We start from the raw sequence: 21,102 nt of genomic DNA on the forward strand, positions 1-21,102 counted from the left end.
ATTCTTGGACAAGGACGGCTAGGGTAGGGAGTGTGGTATGTCTCCAACTACAGGAATATGAAGCTCAGCCCAGGAGAAGAGCCGTATACACACATTAACCATGTTTCCTGTAGCGCTGGCCTGTGAGTTCCTGACTTCATTACGTGTGGAAAGCAGTTTGGTGGGTCCTGAAAAAGAACGATCATGTTACCCAGCAATCAATCCTGGTGTTGATCTGGAGCCCAAAGAATTGAAAGCACACGTGCATTGAGAGCCTGTACCCCAGGCTCCATCACCACACTCTTCGACAGTAGCCAAAAGATGGAAATAATCTTGAAGCCTACCAACAGACAGTGGAGAAACATGATTTCATCTGAGTGTCAGTGGGCTGTTCTTCAGCTATCAGGGAAGGCCTGGCGCACGTTACAACGTGGACGAGCCATATGCTGAGTGAAGTCAGTCACAAAAGGACATTGTGTGATCTAGCCCCAAGTATATGAAATAGGTAGCTGTTTAAGGTCCATTGTTTATTAGTGGCTTGTCAGCCCCATGAGCAGAGGGAGGGAAAAGGGGGACATCTGAGTTTTGGGAACCCTGAGTTTCTGTTAATGGTGGTGGTGGTGGTAGATGCCATCAAGTTGGTCCCAACTCATAGTGACCTTATGCACAACAGAAGAAAACACTGCCGGGTCCTTCCTGTGCCATTCTTACAGTTGTTCCTTTGCTTGAGCCCATCCTTGCAGCCAGTATATCAATCCATTTCCTTAAGGGCCGTTCTTTCTTCACTGCCTCTGCTTTACCAAGCCTGATGCCTTTCTTCAAGGACTGGACTTTCCTGACATGTCTGAAGTCTGTAAGATGAAGTCTTGCTATCTTTGCCTCTAAGAAGCATTCTGTTAATGGTTCTGGAATAATTTAAAACATAGTCGTTGGGGTTGCACCCTGTGGTGCGCAGAAGCAGCCTCACTGAGTTGTGCAGTAAAGTGGCTGGTGTTTTGTTACTTGCATTTTTGCTACAATGAGACAATTTTTTAAAACCTACTGGTCCATGCATCATTAAATTAGATGAGACACAGAAATAGATCTATGTGCTTTTATTTATAGGTTTAGTATTAAGGTAGCAGATGGACATTGGGCCTCTACTCAATTGCTCCCTCAATGCAAGAATACTTTGTTCTCTTAAACTGGCATTCCATGATGCTCACCTTCCCAACATGATCGCTGAAGACAAAGCGGGTGCATAAGCAAATGTAAAGAAAGCTGGTGGTGTGGTACCCTCCTATCAAAAGATACGGTGTCTGGGGTCTTAAAGGCTTGAAGGTAAACAAGCGGCCATCTAGCTCAGAAGCAACAAAGCCCACATGGAAGAAGCACACCAGCCTGTGTGATCATGTGTTGTCGAAGGGATCAGGCATCAAAGAACAAAAAATTATACCATTGTGAATGGGGGGTGTGTGGAGTGGAGGCCCAAAGCCCATCTGTAGGCAACTGGACATCCCCTTACAGAAGGGTCATGGGGAAGAAACAAGCCAGTCGGTGCAGTATAGCACCGATGAAACATACAAGTTTTCTCTAGTCCTTTAATGCTTCTCCCCACCCCTACCCCCTCCACCCCCACTATTTTTTTTCCCACCCCCACTATTATGATCCCAGTTCTACCTTGCAAATCCAGCTAGACCGGAGGATGTACACTGGTACAGATAAGAACTGGAAACACAGGGAATGCAGGACAGATAAACCCTTCAGGACCAATAATGAGAGTAGCGACACCAGGAGGGTAAGGGGAAAGTGGAGTAAAATGGGGGAGCCAATCACAAAGATCTACAGAAAAGTGGATGAAGGGAGACGTCGGACAGTGTAAGACAAGACAAAATAATAATAATTTATAAATTTTCAAAGGTTCGTGAAGGAGGGGGCCGGGGAGGGAGGGGAAAAAAATGAACTGATACCAAGGGCTCAAGTAGAAAGCAAATGTTTTGAGAATGATGATGGCTACAAATGTGCTTGACACAATGGATGGATGTATGGATTGTGATAGTTGTTCGAGCCCCCAATAAAATTATTTTTAAAAGAAAAGTAAATAAATTCGATGAGACAGAAGATAGTTTTCAAGGACTTGCCCATCACTACGCATCTTTTCCAGGACAATAATTATTCTCTACTATGTGTTTCTGATACCTGCCATGCCCCCCAATACTAAATACAAGACACCTGTCAGCTGTATTTCCATTCACCCTCATTCCAACCACTGTGCCTGGACACAAGCTCCTAGAGGCTCACAGAACCAGCTCTTCATTAATTAACCCTTCTCTGCCTGCCCGCTCTCCCCCACCCCCCCAACAAGTCAGACAGCTCCCACAGTTGCCCCTATTGCTGCATGCTACATGAAGGACACTCTTGTGGTGAGGACTCTTGGCCTTGGCCTTGAAGTAGGACTCTTAGATGCAGAGTCGGGGCTGGAAAGCTGACCGTGGTATGTCCTGGAAGGAGGAGGCGGTTGCAGTGGGAACCGAGGGCCAGCAACTGTTTTCTCCTATTACCTGGAAACCCAAGCCTTGCCTGTATGCCAAGAGCTACCCTGACTGCTACAAACTTGGTTTTAGAGTCGATTTGGGAGAAGTACGTATACATAAAGCTTTTTCTACCAGCAAAGGAGGAGAGTGATCTAGGACAAGCCCAGGCCTTGAAGGGAGGTCTGGTTAGACGGACTCTTCTGCCTCGGATCTGTGGCCTTTGGTTAGTCATTTATCGAGCATGGGGCGAGGGTGGTCGGTCGGTTGGCTGAGAAGCTCAGAGAGGTGATCTGCACTCATTGTGCCAGCTGTCCTCCCCACTGACTGCAAGGTGCTTATCTGCTTGCTTTGTGAAGTCAGTTCCTTCAATAGGGAGTAGCAAGTATTCTCCACGACTATTCTTTCTGCTTCTCACCACTGCAAACCATTTCCCGTTGCAGCTCTGGACTTACTGGATAAGATGTTGACTTTCAACCCTCACAAGAGGATTGAAGTAGAACAGGCTCTGGCCCACCCATACCTGGAGCAGTATTATGACCCGAGTGATGAGGTAAGATGCCTGACCTTGTCGCAGCCATGTGTGCTGCTGGCATTGGTCCACTTGGAGGAGCCTCAGGGTCACCCTGGGGTCTGGCACCACACCTTGCATGCATGGTCCCCACCCCCCCACCCCCCAACAACCTTATATCCCACTTCCTCAGCCTGGAGGGTTAGTGCCAAGAATGCAGTGGGAATCTTCACGTCACCCTCCCCACAGGCCCCTCCCATGGAGCATAGAAAACTCCCTCCAGGCTGCCTACAGCAGGGCTGGGCATCAGGGAGCCACTAATAGGCCTTGAAGAGGAGGCGGCGGCCAGCTTCCTGCTGGGGTGGGGAGTGGTCAGGGGGAAGATGCCACAGCGTGCCCAGCTTTGTGTCTAGAGATGGAAACACAGGGAAGCCTGTTCTGGAGGAGGAGTGTCAAGTCCAGCTCTTCAGATGACACGGGACCTCCCGGGGAAGCTGCTGCTGGTTAGTGGGCCCGGGGGCTTCAGCTCTTAATGTTCTCTGGAGGTTTTTGAAGCTTACCATGTGAGCCTAGGTTTGATAAGCTCCATTCAGATCTGTATGTGTAAATATTAAGCCTCTGCTCAGAAGAGGGAAAGCAGCAGGAAGGCATATTAAAATGCAGGGTGCAAATGAGAAGGGAGAGGAATTCTACCCATAAAGACTGAAAACCTGATCAGTGAATGAAATAGAAGAGACACAAAAGAGGCTTCAGGAATTCATGGGAAACAACTTTTTGAAGCCCCTTCTTTTTATTAAAATCATCATCATTCATGTGCCCCCACTAGCCTCTCCCAGAAACAGTCATTATCACAGACTGTAAGGAGAACAAGTGTGGTTCTCACCAGCCCCTGTGACCCCATCAATTCCTGACCCAGTAAGTGGTGGGAGGGTTAGGAGAGGTGGTATGTGCTAAATCTCAGGCCTGGAACCACCTCGCCAAAAGCCAGCTGGGTGTCCTCCCATGAACCTGAACCGTCTTCAGCTGGCCGCAGCTTCTCCCTTCCTAGTGGGGCAAACAGGAGAGTAGATCCGGGAGTGCCAGGGGGTGGGGGTCATTAAACCCACTGCCATCAATTCAGTTCTGACTCAGAGTCTTGGGGTTTCTGAGACTGGAGATCTGTATGGAAGTAGACACAGCCTCATCTCTCTTCCTGGGAGCAGCTGGTGGGTTTGAACTGCTGACCTAATTATATTTCATATAATGTTCTGTTCATTTATGGACCTTTAAAATCAAGCTATAACTATTAATCGACAGATTGATTTCTCTTTTTGTCATTGAGTGTGTCCAGAGAGTCTTTGGCATAAAGAGAGAACTTTCTGATTGTTTGTAGAGTAAGTAAGTGTCCATGGTTTAAAAAGCTAAAAGAAAAATTAAAAGGGAAAAAAATATGAGAGATGATTTTGTAATCTTGTTAACCAAGATCTTGAAATAGTTTCTTCCCAGTTTTTCATTTCTGTATTGAAAATTCTAAAATAAAATAGGGTCCATTCTGCTTCACACGAGCATGAGCATTCCAGGGCGTGAATCTGTTTTGAATTAAGTTCATCTTAATTCTTATGGCTCCATAAGATACTGTTAGATAGAGATACTACACTCTTTATTTATTAGATAGAATATCCATGATGCTAAAATAGATGCACTTGGATAGTGCAAACATACCCCCCACCTTCAATTTCAGGCCAGTTTCTATCCTTTCAACCTTTAGTACCCTGAAGCGTCCAGTGGACATTTCTGTGGGGTTTGTGTTGAGTTTAGAGAGCACCTGCAATGGACTCCCTCTCCCAGAGCCTTTGTGAAATCTTCTTGAGAAAGGAGTTCATTGGTGCTTGTCATCATCATCCCGGCCTACTGGCCATCGACATGAGCTGTCATCAAGGAGCCCTGGTAGTGTATGGGTTAAGCATTGGGCTGGTATGAAAAGGTCGGTGGTTCAAACCCACCAACATCTCCAAGGAAGAAAGAAGAGACATTCTACTCCTATGAAGATTGATGGTCTCGGGGAACCTAGGTAACTAGCCGTTGTACTCTGCCCTGTGGGGTCACTCAGTCAGAATTGACGTCGAGACAGTGGCTGATTTGCTGTGTTGGTCATTTTATGTGTCAGCAAACTGTGTGGTTTTCTCTTAAAGCCTATCGCTGAAGCACCGTTCAAGTTTGACATGGAACTGGATGACTTGCCCAAGGAAAAACTTAAAGAGCTCATTTTTGAAGAGACTGCAAGATTCCAGCCGGGATACAGATCTTAAACATGACAGGTACTAGGAGCTCGCCGCCAGATAGCAAATCCTCATGAGGGGCCATGTAGAGAAGAAATAATGATGAAAGAGGGAGACCCCACACTCCTTATTTATTTGGTTTTTTTCCCCACACTCCTTTTTAGTGGGGCCACATGACTTCACAGTTCACCGCTGCAGAAGTTAGATTTGTCTTGCAGTTGTATTTTGCTGTGGGTTAACGGTGGCATGGCATGACATTAAAGCAGCAGTAGCTCAGCTGTTGCCTGCAGTGCCTCAGAAACTTAGAACTAACTTACAACTAGGGACACGATTGCACAACAGATGCCACATGCAGCAGACCTGGGCACTGTCCTTGGTCAGACCAGGGAGACAGCTGGGCCAGCACTGAGGTGAGGGACTGACAAGAGCCCAGTAGGAAAGTTAGCCATCTCAGTAGATCAGAATGCCAGTGTTGACAGGCCAGTGGTGCACATCTTGACTTCAGACTGTCTATGGTGGGAGACTGGGACTGACCTCAAGTCTCTAGAAACGAGTCTAGAAGTCGCATTAGGACGAGGCAGGCAGCAGTTGATGGGAAAGTCCACACAGCCCAGAGGAGCTGGTGACTTCTTGGAAGCGGCAGCAGGGTCTCGGGTGGGGTGTAGTGACAAGGCCCTGGCTGTACGTAGAGACAGCAGGTGGACTTGCTCAGCCCCAGCAGTTGGTGCATGAGAGTGCTCATTGGAAATTTCCATCTGCTCAGCTTTGATTCCATTTTCTCTCGCCCCACCTTTCCACTGCTAACTGGGATCTGGAAGTAGTGGCTCAGACTGAGGGATGGGTCTCAGTTCGAGCAGTATCAGTTGGTATCCAGAATGTGCTCACGGGGTTGGTCATGAGTGGGCAAACTTCCACCTGCAGCAGAAGGAGCAAAGCAGAGCATAGTGGGAACCTGGGTGGGTCCTTTGATGACCACACAGAGTGCTTGGGTGCCTGCTGTCACCTCAAGGAGGGGCATCCAGGGGGGGTTTCTACTGCCCCTCACCTAGTGGCCTCTGCTGCCACCCCTGCCAGGTGCATCTCAGACCATCCTGCAAAGTGTCTCAGAAGCAGAAACAAAAGGAAACCTGCCTGTTCCTACCAGCACTTCATTAAGGGCCAGCTGGGTCTGCAGGCTTCTGCCCCCTGTTGCTAAGAACAAAGGAAGGGTGGGAATGTGCTGCCAGCCCAGTTGCCAGAGGCAGATCCACAGACAGAACAGCACTCATGGGTCTGGTTTTCACCCTCCAGTTACACTGCACTGAGCACTTAATACCTGGGATGCAGGTGGCAACCTTGAGTAGACCTGCCTTAACTTTCTAGCAGCTCAATAGCGAGAAATGGGAAATCTGGGAGGGGTGTGTTGCGGGATCCCAGGAACTGGGCCAGACGTGGGTAAGCGTGCTCCTAGGGAAGAAGGGCCTAGCTTGAATTTAAGGGTCAAGGATTCCCAAGTGCTGGCCAGGTCTGAAGGAAGCAGTGGCAATTTGCATTCAAATCTTGAGAGTAAGTAGCTATTTGCTGATGGGGTGTGGTGGCGCACAGTCATGGGGAACCCAGGCTTTGTGTCGCATCTGGGGGCTCATATGGCACTTCAAATGGGGGAGGGAACCTCTGAGGTCAGGGGCCACTGGAAGGCATTAGACAGCACATCACAAAGGGGTCACCCTTGAGGTGGCCCCTGGAATCAGTGTCAGCAGGCAGGGATCAAAACCCCTTCCAAGACTCCAGGTGGGAGATCAACGCAGTGGAGAGATGAGACTCCTCCCTTCAGGGGCCAGTGCTCAGTGTGAGCCTTTGGACAGGTTCCCGGCATCCTTTCAGTAATGCCTTCCCAGCTCCTCTGAGCCAGCCACTCATGCTCTGACCACCATGTACTCTCCTCTCTAGTCTACCTAGCAGTCCACAGTGCTGCTTCTGTCCTTACTTACTCTTACATTTCAGAATAAGTTGTCAGCACACAGGCTGGCTGCTGTCATTTAGTCATCAATATGAGACGCTCTAGTTCTGGGAAGACTGACAGAACTCATTCACAAGCATACAGAACATTTCTACTGGGTTCCCAGCTACCACACAGGTGAAAGCAAACAGGTCCCCTTCCCCTCCCACCCAGCCCCAGCCCCCAGAACAGTTGCAAACATGGGGATATAGCTCACAGTGGCCAGAGGAAAAGGCCAGTCACCAGGACTTTCTTGAGGGCTCTCCTGGGCAGTTGGTTACATACGGCCCGTCCAAGGTGAGTTGCAGAGGGAAAGATCTGGAAACCACTCCGTCACATGGGGGTGGGGGATCTTGGAGACTGGATACTGATCAGCCTGCACGATCTGAGGGGGACCCCTTCTAGAAGCATTTCCAGGGTAACGTTAGACACTGTTGATCCTCTGCTGTCGGTCTTATTGTGACATAGAGGGCTCCTAGATCTTCCTGCCAGGGCCCCCACTTCCCCCTCTGCCTCTCTGTGAATTCCCTTGGGCAATTTAGTCTGTGCCTTGCTTCTTCTTCACTGATAAAGCTCAGGGAAGTTTCCATTCCCTGCCAGCTGACCTTGGGAAGGCGGGGAGCCCTTCCCCTCCACAGCCCACCTCAAGACCAGGACCCCTTTTCTGAGGGGTCTGGGTGCTTAGCAGCCTGACAGCATGGCATTTGCCCATGAACATTCCACGCCGGTCACCCAGCCAGCCTGTCACAGCCAACCGTCCTCATCAGAGTCATAATCTAAAGGCTTGTCTTTTCGATTCTCCCAGAGCGGGGCAGCACTCCAGGGCAGGTTAGGTGAGGGAGCCATCACCTGGTGCTGGCCTGTTCCCTGCCTGCTCCGATACTGACCCAGCCTAAGGGGCACTGACCTTGGCATGGGATACCGTCTTTCTGGATGAAAATGGGTTCCACAGCCCTGCAGCTGCATGGCGGCGTAGAGGACCAGTGGGCCAGCTGTAGAAAGCAAGTGCAAGCTGCTGTCGGGCCGGCACCTGCCCCCAAGACCCTACTGGGGTGCCTGCCCTCCCAGAGCTCCCCTCTGGCTTTCATGCAGCAGACCTTTGTTTGGCCGCTCACTTACTGTTCCACGGAGAGAGCTGGATTACGGTGGGCAGCAGGCCCCTGGCCCTCCAGGGAGAAAGGGGATGGGCTAGGAAGAGGCAGACAGTGTTTCTGTATGAGTTTACAGGCCCCTCAGACATGTGTTGGCCACAGGCTTCGGTGGACATCCATACAGTTCATAAAGTCATCTGGGGAACCTTGAGGGTATCCCGCTATCAGGGATTGTGTTGAGAGAGAGAAGGAGTGTGTATGAGTGTGGGTGTGGTGAGTGCTAGAGGAACCACCTCTGAGCCTGACCCCTGTGAGGCGAGGGCAGAGCTGAAACCTGTGGCACTTTTGCCCTCCCTTGGCTTTGGCCTGACTCCGATGGTGTAAAGCACTTCACCTGTGTCTTCTCTCGTCTCTCAACAGGACAAGGGCTCTGCGGATAGGACATCCTAGGTGTTGGTGTTCTTCCCACTTCTTCGCCCAGCCTGTCTCGGCTTACCCACCTTGACTCCTTTGAGCCGTTCAGAGGGGTGGTTTCTGGTAGTTGTGGCTTTTATGCTTTCAGAGAATTCCTCAGTCCAGAGAATTACCCCGGCCCCTGTGTTTGTCACCACCAGTGACCTGTGGCAGTGTGGGCTCAGTGCACTGACTGCTTACCGTTGCTTTCGTCACTAATCACTTTCTGGTTTGAAAGATGCTGTGGTTCCTCAGGCCGCCCCATCCCGCCCACTGACCTCTCTCTCACTCTCCCAGGGAGGTGGCGTCTAGCTCCGCTCTGGTTCTGCTGCACACCAGGGAAGGCTCCCACCAGGGCACTGCATGTTGGAGTGTACCAGTGCACGTGCATAGGCTACCACTTCAGTGCCCACTGGGGGCACCCGCCAGCCCACTCCCCACACCCTGAGAGAGCCTGTGCTTCTGGCCTGGCTTTTAAAAAGTCCCCCATCTTTCTAAACAAAAGAAAGTGCTGGCTATACTGAGCATATACCGGCTCCCTGTGGCCTTGCACCCTTCAGAGAGGGAGACCCCAGGCCCAGATGTACTCTGTAGCCGCTCTGAGTGTTGGTATACCATGCGCGTCATCTCTCCCCTTGCACTCTCTGCCTGCTGACTCGAGCAGACCACTGCGTCTTTCAACGAGGAAGTTTCCCACTCTCTCCCCCTTCTACAGCATGTCAGCACTTCAGTCCGTTCCCCAAGCCACACTCTGAACAGTTTGTAACAAAGCCTTCATGAGCACCTGACGTGAAGCACTGTTGTCGTCAAGCACCTTCCAGCATTTCCGGTTCTGCTGCGTCCAGACCGTCCAACAAAGCTCACCGAGTCCCACGCACTGCGGCCGCTCCTCCGTGCAGGCGTGTTGCGGAACTGACTTGGTGTTCAGCGCCCACTGGTGTGGCGCCCCCCCAAACCCCCACCCCCCACTGCTCTCTTTGGTGAGAACTTTGCCTTGTTCAATAATCACTGTACCCTCGCATGACTGTTAGAGCTTCCTGTGCAGAGACGACCGTCCCAGTGCCACGTGCCTGTGGTGGAAATGCAGCCGTCTCTCGTTACCTCTGCGTCGTGTTCCACGGAAACCAGGGCCCATCCTGTCACTTAGGAGAAGTCCAACCTGTGTTTAGCTTCCCGTTTCTCAGCAGTCTTTTTCTTGTTTGCTCTTTGATAGTGGTGGCGAGTGGGTTATATAAAGACTGCCTGCGATTCTGTAACTCACGGAAATAAACATGCATCTTCTACCTTCCTGGTCACAAAGGATTCGGTGGTGATTTCCTGTGGTGCAGTGTGTTAAAGGGCAGTCAGCTTCCACCTCTGCCCTTGGCCTCCCCACTTAGCCCTGCAGAGGCGGTCCCTGCCTTCTGAAACATCGGAGGCGGAGGCCCTAAGGACGAAGCACAAGCACCCTAGGCAGGGGTCCCCCTGGTTGTCTTGAAGGAAGGCTCCCCTGCTGCCTGACTCGGCCATTGCTCAAGCGCAGCGTGGCGCGGTGGAAGCAGGCATCCTGGTTCATGTTCAGAGAGCCATGGCACAGGTCAACTACCGCTTCCCCGCTCCGAGCTGCCCGCAGAGGCCACCCAGCAGAGGGTCCGGGAGGGCTTGACTGTTAATTGAGACACTCAGACCCCCATTTCCCCTTTAAAAGAGCTTGGCAGTTACTACTCGGTACTCTGAGGGGCACACAGTTGTTAGGGTGTCCGTTTGCAGTCTTGTAAGTGGAAAGCCATCACCTGGGCTACTAGCACCTGGGGGCTGGGGCAGCTCTCCCATCCCGTTTCCTGGCACTCGCTGTCAACCTAAGGGTGCTCCAGGATCACTGCAGCCTGGGACCAGAGCTTTTATTAACCCGGCTCCAGGTGCCCATGAGAAGTAGTGGCTGTTTGTGAGGGACACGTGCATCCACCTCTAGGAACACACAGATGGGGTCATCCAGACACATGGGGACACTGCACACCTCCATTGTCACTGGACTCACATGCTGGCAGGCAAATGGCTTTTTTTTTTTTTGGTATCTGAAATGGAAGCAAAACCTCCCCAGTTAAAACATTCCAACATGTTCCCTTCATGTGAAGCGAACATCCAACAAGGGAGGGAACCCTGGACCCCTGAGCCTTGGGCAACGGGGACAGCTCCCACGGCAGGGCCCTGCTGGTCTCTAGGGTAGGCGGGGTTGGCCTGAAGCCAGCTGTGGCAAGCCACTAAGGCAAACTGCCCACACTCTAGTCCACCTGATACCCAGCCCCCTCAGGAGACCCTGGTGGGTGTTGGTGTGCTTCTGTGTCCCCACAGTTGCTAAGCCACCCCTTTCACGTGGTGTGACAGTCTGTGGGTGGGCATTTGCGACAATTATGCACGTGTGGTTTGGGTCCCTCCATCTACTTTTGTGTTTGTAAACCCATGTTTTGGAGCAATCTCGAGTTTAAGGGAAATATTTTTGTAAGTATAGTGGACTTGAAAAAACCTGAGCGATCCTCTGGTGGAGAGATTTTAAACATCCGTGCTGTCAACAGTGGTTAGGCTGGCATCTGACGCGTGGCACACCCACAGAGCAGCGAGCAGCAGAGGAAACCATGGAAATGGTTCCTTGTGTCTCGGGTCGGGAAGACTGGAGCCGGCAGGGTCTCCAGGGTTGCCACCGGTTTCCTTCAAGCTCGTTGCCTTTGTTTTGTTTGGGGTTTTTGTTTTGTTTTGTGTGTGCTGTTCACCCGTGTAGGGCCCTCAAGAAAGGTCTGAAACTGCTTTGTAATTGCTTTGTATGCTGGTGCCTTCTTGGTATTGGACCCCAAACTCTGCATAGATTAGTATAATGGTAAGTTTAAAAAAACAAAAAAAAGTGTTAAAAGGAAATTTTGTTAAGAATCTGAATGTTTATTCCTTTATATTGTTACAATTTAACACTTGTGGTATTGGTGATTTGGTTAATCTGTATAAAAAATGTAAGTAGAAAGGTTTATATTTCATCTTAATTCTTTTGATGTTGTAAACGTGCTTTTTAAAAGATGGATCATTTGAATGTTTATGGCACCTGACTTGTAAAAAAAAAAAAAAAAAACTGCAAAAAAAACACACCTTAGAATCATTTGTTTCCCTGTATTCCCGAAATAACAAAGTGCTGTGCATGTAGAGTTTGCCTGGAATTTTATCTCTGAAAATGCAAAATTGCCTAGTCCTGTATTACATTTCCCAAATAAGCATGTCAATGAACTGAACTCTTTGTAGTCGTGAGTGAGGACAGCCACCTGGGCGGCAGGGGTTGGGGCCTGTGTGTCAGCAGCCCAGCCCCAGAGCCGAGGCTGCGCAGTCCATTGTCCCACGAGGAAACCAGCTGAGGTCCTCCATGCACTGGGAACATTGGGTCCTTGTCACTGTTGGATGCTGTTCAGTGACCTGTGGACAGGAGAAGCCTTGGGAATGCAGTAGGTTACGCATTAGGTTGTTAACCACCGGTGCGCCACAGAAAGGACGGGCAGTCCACGTCCCTGGGATGGACGGCCTTGGAAACTAGGGAGCAGCCCTCTGCCCTGTAGGGCCGCCAAGAGTTGGAGTCTGCTCAATGACCACTTGGTTATAAGGCAGAAGTGGCGCAGTGCTATAGAAAGATCCTACCCCTCTGGTGTCAATTGGGTAGTCAGGGCACTGCCTGTCACCTCTTTGCTTCCACCCTGGCACCCAGTAAAGATGCTCCCATTTTGAACTGCACCACTAAGCGCCTGCTGCCGGAAATCACCGCACTCCTGATCAGTCTGGGAGACTACAGAGCAAAGTTGTCTAGCCAGAAGTTGGTGTTTTTGTTGGTTACGTGAACAGTGGAAGTATGAACGTGCTGTTGGTTTACGCCCTCTTTTAAGAGAGTAACCAACCTCCGCTGTGGTCCACACCCGGCTGAAAGCCGTGAGTCTGATCCCTGCTTTACTTGTGAGGAGCTCCTCACCATCGGAACCACAGGACCTAGAGCAAGCCCACTGAGAGGAGAAACACACCTTCCCAGGGCAAGGGGCTAAAGGGGAGGAGTCTGGGTGTGTCCAAAGGGCCCGGTGGGGAGCAGGCTTGAGAGTGAATGGAAGGAGCTTGTGAGCGAGGGCGCTGGGACCTGGGTCTGGACCTGCCAAGGCCTAGGTGACAAAGGGAGGAGAGGGAACCTCTTCTAAGGATGGCTGAAAGCAACATTTCACTTTCCTCCATGGGGGAAATAGACAAGGTTGGACCTCATGACAACTATTTCGGCTGAAATTGGGACGGCAGACTTTTACAGAGGAGGAGGGAGCGTCGGTGCTGGGTAGCTTAGTAAGGCTAGGTCACAGAGCCCTGAGTGGGCGCTGGGCTGCACACTGAGGTGGCTATGGAACCACGTGGCCTGTGCCAAGAGCTGGATGGTGGTATGGGGTGGGGCGACAGTTCGCAGTGTGGGGAAGGGAAGGTCATCAGGTGTCAAGCCCAGCTTTGGAAAACGGCTCTTGGCACAGCAAGAGAACAGGGATGGCCATAGGTTAGCAGAGCTGCAGGGCTGTACCTGGAACTGAACCGGTGCTGGAAGGGCTCATATGAGGCGAGGCGGCAGCCCTAGCAAAGGGAGGCAGGAAGGCACTGTCCATCTTCCACGGCCCAGGGGAAGAAGCAGTTAGGTGGCTCTGTGCTTGGCTTCCCATGGCCTCAGCAGTCCACACTCAGCAGGGTTCCAACACCGATCTAGTCCCCTGTGGGGCCACACCAAGGGCAGGTCCCTGTCTTCCATCAGTCCCTGAAAGTTCGGGTCTTGAGGAAAAAGGAGAGGCCTTTCAAAGAAAGCCCGGAAGGCCTGTGTTGAGTCTGTCTGTGCTCCTCAAGGTTTCCAGGTTGACTCGCAAGCATGGGTTGAAAAGGTACGTGGGTAATGGCCAGTCGACATCTAGTCAGATTGCATGTCTGGGGTGGGGATCAAGAAGATACTGTGGCTCACATAACACACACACACAGAACCTTCCCATCAACATCCCCCCCCCCCCCTTCCCATCAGCAGTTAATGCCATTCTCATCTCCAGGTACTTCCCTCTCCAAATCTCAAGTCTGGGGCGTCCTTGATCCAGGACAGTCACCATACAACCCTCTGCTCACCCTTCACTGCCTGGCCCAGGGGAGGAAGCACAGCTGTCCAGCTCAGAGGCTTAGAGAAGCCTGCTGGGAGACAGGCCTGGAAAGGTCCAGGTGACACCCTATGACGTACGGGTTGAGGGCAGTCTTGAATTCCTTGGCCAGAAAGCGCATCAATGCCACCCCTCTCGTAAACCCAGAAATAGCAGAAATCTGCTGTCAGCTTTGAAGTAGGTGGAAACTTGGTCCTCAAACAAGAGAAGGCTTTTGAAACGAAGACTAGGTGTCTACACGGGCAGGCAGTGAAACGGGGAGTCCATTGTCCAGGCTATGTGCAGTCAGGTGGGCCTGTGCGCTGTTCCAGGGGTCTGAATCCCCTCTGTCTCAACCTGAGAATGCTGCCATTTTCCAGGACCCTCGTTTCCAGTGCTGCTGGTCCCTGGGCACTGGATCAACAGACTCATTGAGGAAAGCTGGCTGTGTGGCCAGGCCCCTGCATGGGAGACTAGCCTGAGGGTGCTCCAGCGAGATCCCAGGGAAGGCTCTCTTATGTGAAATGTGGCGTGGACACCAGGAAACGGTAGTTTAAAGAACTGAAGCACTGTATTTGAAAAGTCTCAGCGCCACAGGAGTGGCATTCAAAGTTTCAAATATTTATTTTTAGCACCAGTGCCCTTTCATGAAATAAAATCGGAAGGAGTGCTCCTGCTCTTGACAAATAAATGCATGGCAAATTCACCTGTGGTCTAAGGCGGGTTCTCTTGAGAAAGAGGTGCAGAGACGTACTGACAGGTGTTTAGCAGGGTGATGTCTCCCATGGTTTGTAGAGGAGGTGGCAGATTTGGGACTAGAGGCTCCTCTTGACTCAGGTAGCTGCAGGAACTGATGAAGCCGACAACAGCAGGCTTCTTTCTGGCTACAGAGGTGAATAAAGCCGAGGTCCACAGGGAAGATGGTCAGCTGTTCACGACTCCCAGGATCAGCGTTTGGCCTGAATCCAAAGAAACAGATGATGAGTCAGATGTGCCGAACAGCCCCAGTTAAAACAAGCGAGTTGTACTACAGTGTCTGCTTTGGAAACCAGTCACGCCTTCCAGGAGATAGCATGACTGCCCAACAGCTGTCATGGAAGAAGTACAGCCAGAATGCTCCTTGGAGGCAAGGAGTCTGAGACTGCCTCCTCATGTACTTGTCAGGAGAGGCCAGTCCCCGGAGATGAGCTTCTTCCTTGGTAAAGTGGAGGGCCGGTACAAAAGAGGAAAGCCCTTGAAGAGATGGATTGACACAATGGCTGCAGCAATGAGCTCAGACGTGAGAACAATTGTGAGGCTGGCGTAGGACCAGACAGTGCTTCGCTATGAGTCTGAACCGGCAAGATGGCGCTTCACAACAACTGCCGAGCCAACAGAACTCTGGTGGGTTGCACACTGGACCACCAACCACAAGGTCAGCAGTTCAAAACCACCAGCTACTCCACAGGAAAAAGATGAAGTCTGACATTCTACAACATGCACGGGGCCAGTTCTCTGTCCTATCTGGTTGCTTTGAGTTAGAAACGACTCAATGGCAGTCAGTTGTTGGAGTTCTGCCAAACCACAGGCAATTCTGGCGCAGTCAAATTGACACGGAATCTTACGTATCCCACCTGCTCTAAGTAAGCAAGGGGGGAGCAGCCTATTGTTAGTCTATTGTTAGCTGCTATCAAGTCGTTCCAACTCAGGGACTCCATGTACAGCAGCGTGAAACACCCCCCAGTTGAGGACCTTCCTCTTTGTTTGCTGCCCCTCTACTTGACCAAGCATGAAGTCCTTCTCCAGGGACTGGTCTCTCCTGACAGCATGTCCAAAGTCCGGGGGATCAAGTCTTGCCATCCTGGCCTCTAAGGAACATTTTGGTTGTACTTCTTGCAAGACAGATATTTTTGTTTGTTCTTTCGGCAGTGCAGGGTGCTTTCAATATTCGTTGCCAGCGCCATAATTCATCTATCTCTCACGCTGACATTTCAGCCAGCCTTTCCCACACTGCCACAGGGGCCATTCCAATTCAGTGACGCAGAATAGGGTTTCTGAGGGTCTGAGTGACGACTGGTGGTTTCAAAGTGCTCACCTTCCTGTTCTCAGTCTTTTTTTAAAAATCATTTTATGAGGGGCTCTTACAGCTCTTATCACCATCCATCCCTCCGTTGTGTCAACACATGTGTGCATATGCTGCCACCCTTTTCAAAGCATTTTCTTTCTACTTAAGTCCTTGGAGTCAGCTCCTCATCCCCCCTTCCCGACCCTCCCTGCTGTTCTCAGTCCTCACAATTCCCCGACAGCACCACCTGGGATCCTCTTCAGCCATGTGGGAACCCCAAATGACAATAGACAAACCACAGAAGTGAAAACACCATCAAGACAGACGGACCCCAGCAATTGGAGAAAGAAACCAAGGTTACAAGGAACTATATGTGACCTCTTCCCTGGGGGACGGACAACAGAAAAGTGGGTGAAGGGAGACGTCGGACAGGGCAAGATATGACAAAATAACAATTTATAAACTATCAAGGGCTCATGAGGGAGGGAGGAGCGGGGAGGGAGGGGAAAAATGACCTAATGCCGGGGGCTTAAGTGGAGAGAAAATGTTTTGAGAATGATGAGGGCAATGAATGTACAAATGCGCTTTACACAATTGTGTGTATGGATTGTGATAAGAGTTGTATGAGCCCCAATAAAATGGTTTAATAAAATAAAATAGTTGGTATCCTTGCCGCCAAGGTGGAATACTTCCTATCAAAAAAAAGAAACCAAGGTCACAGAAGACCGGTAACGCCACATTGGGGTTCACCGCAAAGAGGATGCTGGGACGGGCAGCAGCAGAACTCATGCAAATGATGAGGTGGGGCAATGAAGTTTTCAGCCAGCTGATGTCTGCCTCACGTGGTGAGCCCACTCAATGCGCTCTCAGTATTGCAAGAGACGAAACACCGGGCTCCCCTCATGGAGTTGACTGTCTAGAGGAAACCCATGCCAAACCCAAGGCCACTGAATCTATTCCAACTCAACGGCCTATAGGACAGTAGTCTGTCTGGGAAGGAATCCTCCCTGGTGGCACAGTGGGTTAAGCATTGGGCTGCTAACCCCAAAGTCTGCAGTTCAAGCTCACTCCACTCAGCGACCCTCCTAGGGTTTCCAAGGCTACACGTCTGTAGAGCACAGATAGCCTTCTCTTTCTCCTGAGTGGCAGCTGGTGGGTTCGAACTGCCAACCATGCGGTTGGTTAGCACCTTGTGTTTTTCCGGAGAGCAGCCACCAGGGCTCCTTTTGTTAGGCTCTGAATTAGGACTTCCAGTCTCCTAAGCGGTGAGAAAATAAATTTCTGTTTCGGAAAGCCAAAAGAAGAAAAAGAAAACCTTGTGAAGCCCAGGTCTACCCTGATGCGCACGGAGATCACTGCGAGCCCATGTCAAGTCACTGGCAACTAATTTGGTTTGCTTTGGGCCAACGAGGGCCCCAGCCATCAAAATCGGTCCCCTGAGCCACAGAGTGCCAAGAGCACAACGTTCCAGAAACCGAACTGCGACCCCTGTGGGTTTCCAAGACACTGCCACTGAACGGGAGTGGGAAGCCTCGCCTTTCTCCCCAGGAGCTGCTGGTAGTTTCAAACTGCTGACCCTGTGATTGCCAGCGCAGCACAAAACCACTGCACCACCAGGGCTCCTTCTAAGAAAAAGAGCAATGAGATGGGCGGGAGGGCGGCTATGTGGCCCCAGTCTTCCTTCCGAGGTCATCCTCAGAGAAGACTAAGGAGGGGCAAGAGAAGCCAGAGAGTGACGCACACCCACCCGCTTCTGCAGTGCTGTTTGGGACACGAGGCATGTCACTCTGTCCCCAGGACTCTGACTGGGAGGATGGCCGGGGCAAGCTGCAGCGGCAATATGCCAGACTTCACTTGGAAGGAAAGGAATGGATAGTTAAACTAGGAAAGTTTTTTCCACAAGAACAAGTCAGACCCAAGGCGTTGCATCTGAAACGAAACAAGCCAAACCGGTGGCCATCTAGCCCAGGCCAGCGCGTGGTGGGCAGGGTGACAGGAGACCCGGCTCCCTAAGGGGTTTTGTTTGGGGTTATCATCTTTGCCAGAGCAGCTCCCCCGACCGACCGACCTTCCAGCAGCAGGGTGGGTTCAAACTGCTAACCTGTAGATGTGTAAACCGCTTGGGTCACCCAGGACTGGCTGCCATGTAGGAGCCGAAGATGCTTCCCATGGACTTCAGCAAGCATGTGGCAGCGACAGACCGTGAGACGGACACCCCGCCAAGGATCCCCTTTCTGCCATTCGATGTCCTGGCCTCTTGTACGGACAGCCACACTGTTGTTGAGGGAGATGCCCTCCCTGAGCTCAGAGCGCTCACCCCAGACTGCCCTGCAGCCAGGGAACCTGGGAGATGTAGCTCCAGACAGACCTGACCAAGGTGCCGGGGCAGACGCCAGAGCAGTCGGAGATCAAGTTCTGACACCCCACTAGATGCCGGTGTCTGCTCTGCCTGCACGTGGTGCCCTCGCACAAGAATATTGTGTAGACAGAGACGGGGCTAAGCCTCCTCGCATGCTGTGTGTGTGTTGGTTTTACTCTGTTTTCTGTTTGAACTAACAGATGTGCCCTTCTGGTTCTGAAGGGAAATAGAGGCAGTGTCAGGATGGCCAAGGGCTGTCCTCTGCTTCAATGACAAACAGGACCCTCTCCCAACAGTCCTGCCACACACTTACATGGTCCCTGCCCCACCCTTTGCTGTTCCTCCTGAAGGCTCCTGTCCACCAGCACAGGAGAGGCGCCACCCAGAGTGAGTGGGGCAGCACCCTCGGTGGGACCCACACAGTCCCTGCCTGAGTTGAGCATGTTGTAACTGATGGTCACCAGAAACTACTCCTCCTGTTCCCCCGAGGACTGGAGGTCAGACTTAGGATGCTGAGAGCTAGTGAGAGTTCAGCCTGTCACAGCTTGATGACCTCATTTGGAGCTGCTAAGGAGATAAATCACTCGCTGGAGGTGGGGCACTCACTCACTCACTCTCTGTGAGACATTCCTGTGGACAAGACATATGGAGCTACACTAGAGCCCTGGAGCTGGAGGAGCCACATGGAGACACCCCCACCCCCCCACCGCCAGCGCTGAGATGCTTCTACCGCCACTGGATCCACAAGACTTTCCACCCACTGGCCTGTGATCTACCTGCATACGGTGTCATTGCATGTGTTGTGTGAGTCTGAAGAGGGATTTATAGATTGGTATCAGACATATGGGTTAATATCAGACTTATGGATTTGATCTGGACCAGGCAGGGATGTTTTCTCAGTATACATTTGCTCTTTTCTATAAAGCTCTTTCTTACACACATGTGAGTGTGTCTGGATTTGTTTCTCTAGTCAACCCGGACTAACACACCATGTTCTTTCCAATGGCCTCACATGCACGTGAAAGTTGGACCTTGAGTGAGGAAGACCGGAGAAGAATGGACGCATTGAATGACGGTGCTGGGGAGGAGGATCGTAAGGCCCACGGACTGCCAAAAGAGCAAACAGGTCTCCCTTGGGAGAAGTAGAGCCAGCATGCTCCTTACAAGTGAGGATGCCGACACCTGTCTCACACTTTGGACCTGTTGTCAGGAGAGACCAGTCCCTGGAAAAGGCCATCATGCTTGGTGACATAGACAGGAAAGGGGGAAACCCCGGGTCAAGTTGGGGGGCTCACACATAAGAACAATTAGGAGGACGGCGCAGGACCAGCAGGTCAAAACCACCAGCTACGACTATGAAGCACTTTAAAGCTCTTCCGACCTCCCCTCGCTGCCCAATTCCAAAACCACGTCCACATTTTCGATGTTCGTTAAGGACAGACTCGACTCTCCAGTGCGAAAGTCTGTCTTAGTCTTGCTCTGGTGCCCACAGCACAAATGGCTGTAAATTTGCAACAAAGGTTTATTTCAGATTAAGAATACCAGGGAGCAATTTTTTTTTTTTAAGGAGAGAAAGCTGACATGGATCATCACAATGAAGAAACCGAGAGTCCAGAAGGAGCTCCAGCCTCCCCAAATTAGAAGTCTCCTTTTGTGGTTTGCAGACAATGCCTTGTCCTCAGGCCACGGGTCAAAAATGAAGTCAGATTCTGAGCGCATCAGAAAAGGCCATGTGACCTGTGGTCCATTTCACCGGTCATGTTCCCACGACTCGCCCCAACACCACCTCCCCCGATCCGTTCCTCTGGCAATAGGAAGGACAACCAGAGCTCTGCGCGGCTCATCTCAGATTGCCTCGCGGATCCAGTCCAGACCGCATGCCCAGAGAAGCTGTTATCGACTAACACTGCCCCACGTGCGCATGAGGTGCACAAGTTGTGGGTTAGAAGAGCAACCATGACGCTGGCATAAGGGCCAATCGAACAGCAGGATAGGGCCGGAGGCGAGGAATGGGGTCCTGTTATTTTACAGGGGTCCTGACCCCTATACAATTCCTGGTGGGGTAGTGGTTCCGAGTTGGGTTGCGATCTGGCCTGTCAGTAGTTCAAAACCACAAGTAGCTCCTCGGGGGGGAAAAACCTGGGCTCTCTACTCCTGTAAACATTTACTGTCTCGGAAACCCACAGGGGTCGATGCGAGTCAGCATTGACCCAGTGGCAGTGCGTGAGTGATTCAGTGTTGACATCCTGAAATCGTGAGGCAACCTGCTTTGCGATTGAAGTTACTTTATTAAACCTTTGCTCCGCTTGAAAAAAGGCCACATGCCTCTACCAGGCTTGGACTTCAATAACCTGCAAGTTATTTTCATAAGGGAATACAGGAGCACAATGGCTATCTCCTTCCTCAGATCAGCATTTCTCTAACCAATGACCTCTGTTTATTTCCAGCTTTTCAATGGTCTCATTTATCCTTTCCAGTCATCAAACCCTTTGAAGATATGTAGAGTCGGCCTGCTTTGTCTTATAAACCTTTAGTGCCTCTTTTTCACAAGTGGTGACTTTAACGAACAGAAATGTATTTGTTCATGGTTGAAACTAGAAGTCCGAATTCAGAGTGTTGGCTCTAGAGCAAGGCCAGTGGTTCTCAACCTTCCTCGTGCCGCGACCCTTTCATACAGTTCCTCGTGTGGTGTTGACCCCCCCCCAACCATAACATTATTTTCCTTGTTACTTCATCCCTGTCATTTTGCTACTGTGACCAATCAGGCGGCCCCTGTGA

At 51.1% G+C, this 21,102-nt stretch overlaps 1 protein-coding gene across 1 annotated transcript in view; it reads left to right on the forward strand.

Moving 5' to 3' along the window:
• The window catches only part of MAPK1 (mitogen-activated protein kinase 1), a 92,735-nt gene extending 82,672 nt beyond the window's left edge, over positions 1 to 10,063 (forward strand). Inside the window, exons 7-9 of the mRNA XM_004716332.4 lie at positions 2,933 to 3,042; positions 5,172 to 5,297; positions 8,748 to 10,063. Of these exons, the coding sequence (XP_004716389.2) occupies positions 2,933 to 3,042; positions 5,172 to 5,288 (227 nt within the window). The 3' untranslated portion in view covers positions 5,289 to 5,297; positions 8,748 to 10,063. The remainder of the gene's footprint in view (positions 1 to 2,932; positions 3,043 to 5,171; positions 5,298 to 8,747) is intronic.
• Positions 10,064 to 21,102: the final 11,039 nt, after the last annotated feature.

Source organism: Echinops telfairi, unplaced genomic scaffold, assembly GCF_000313985.2.
Source record: "Echinops telfairi isolate 266 unplaced genomic scaffold, ASM31398v2 ScPeMD7_29;HRSCAF=101, whole genome shotgun sequence".
In the NCBI taxonomy this organism is placed as follows: domain Eukaryota; kingdom Metazoa; phylum Chordata; class Mammalia; order Afrosoricida; family Tenrecidae; genus Echinops; species Echinops telfairi.